Source organism: Cystoisospora suis, assembly GCF_002600585.1.
Source record: "Cystoisospora suis strain Wien I chromosome Unknown contig_5407, whole genome shotgun sequence".
Taxonomy (NCBI): domain Eukaryota; phylum Apicomplexa; class Conoidasida; order Eucoccidiorida; family Sarcocystidae; genus Cystoisospora; species Cystoisospora suis.
The window spans coordinates 1-1171 of NW_027158197.1; the positions used below are offsets into that span (position 1 = coordinate 1).

A 1171-nucleotide genomic window follows, 5' to 3' on the forward strand; every position below is an offset into this window, starting at 1 on the left:
ACTACGGACAGGTATGGAACGCGAGGAAAGAGAGAGAGAGAGAAAGAGAGAGAGAGAGAAAGAGAGATTTCTCTATGTATGTAGTAGATACACAGTGGTAGTGACACGTGATCTAGTCCTTTTGCCTGACGTAAGTCTACAGGAATGTGTAGCGCACCTTCAGTCACCCTGAAGAAACTTATCTATTCTCTCTACAGACATATCCACATACACACATTCTAGCCAACTGCCCTACAACATAAACCGGAGAGAAAGGCTGAAGAAAGAAGAAAAAGAAGAAAAGAAGAAGAAGACATGTCTTCTCCTTGTTTGACGTATCGTCGTCTTTCTTGCATCATGCCTTACTCTTCTTTCTTTCCCTCTCTTCTTTTTCTCCTTCTTTCCCTTTGCCTTTCCTCTCTCCTATCTCTCTGCTTATCTATCTATCTATCGTTAATCTATCTATCTTTAATCTATTTATCTATGGAGCTATTTCTCAATCTATGTATCTGCAGTTTATCTATCTCTCTATCTATATGTCTATGCTATCTATCCTTCTTCTTCCTTTTCTTTCTTTAGGAATGTATTTTTTCCTTGGCAGACCTTCAGCCTTCATCGTACAGGAAGTTTCCTAGAGCGGCGTCGAGTGGCTTTGAAGGTGCCTGTCAATCTCACGAAATTTGAGATCAAAAGTTACCTTGAGAAAATCTACAACGCTCGAATTCTCAAAGTCACCACCCTCATTCACGTCCCTAGAAGAAGAAGAGACGTCTACGGACCCAAACCTACTAGTAAGAGGGAGGGGGAGAAGAAGAAGAAGATGGATGAGAGGAGTCATAGATGATAGGGAGAGGTGTAGAGGGAGGATGGAAAGTCAGCTTTCTTCGCCTAAGTCGGTCACGATAAGAGTGAGAAAAGTCAAGAGAGAGAGAGAGACTTTTTGGAGATTTAGGTCATGTGCATATACATGGAGGAAATCTTCTTCGACGGAGAAAGAAAGAAAGAGAAAGAAAGAAAGAGAAAGAAAGAAAGAAAGAAGTCCATTCTTTTTCTCTCTTTCACACCAGCGACGTGCAGCATACACTCGGTAGCTCACTATAGCGGCTCTACAGACAGATGCATATTAGCATATACAGATATATATGTATGTTGATATACATATATAAATTGAGATATATATATAGAGAGAGAG

General features: G+C 40.5%; 1 protein-coding gene across 1 annotated transcript in view; it reads left to right on the forward strand.

Annotated features, from left to right (window-relative positions):
* Window positions 1-554: 554 nt before the first annotated feature.
* Window positions 555-1171, forward strand: part of CSUI_009203 (50s ribosomal protein l23) — a gene marked incomplete at its 5' end in the record, with an annotated part of 1166 nt that continues 549 nt past the window's right edge. The window contains one exon of the mRNA XM_068069319.1: window positions 555-768. Coding sequence (XP_067918705.1) covers window positions 557-768 — 212 coding nt within the window. The remainder of the gene's footprint in view (window positions 769-1171) is intronic.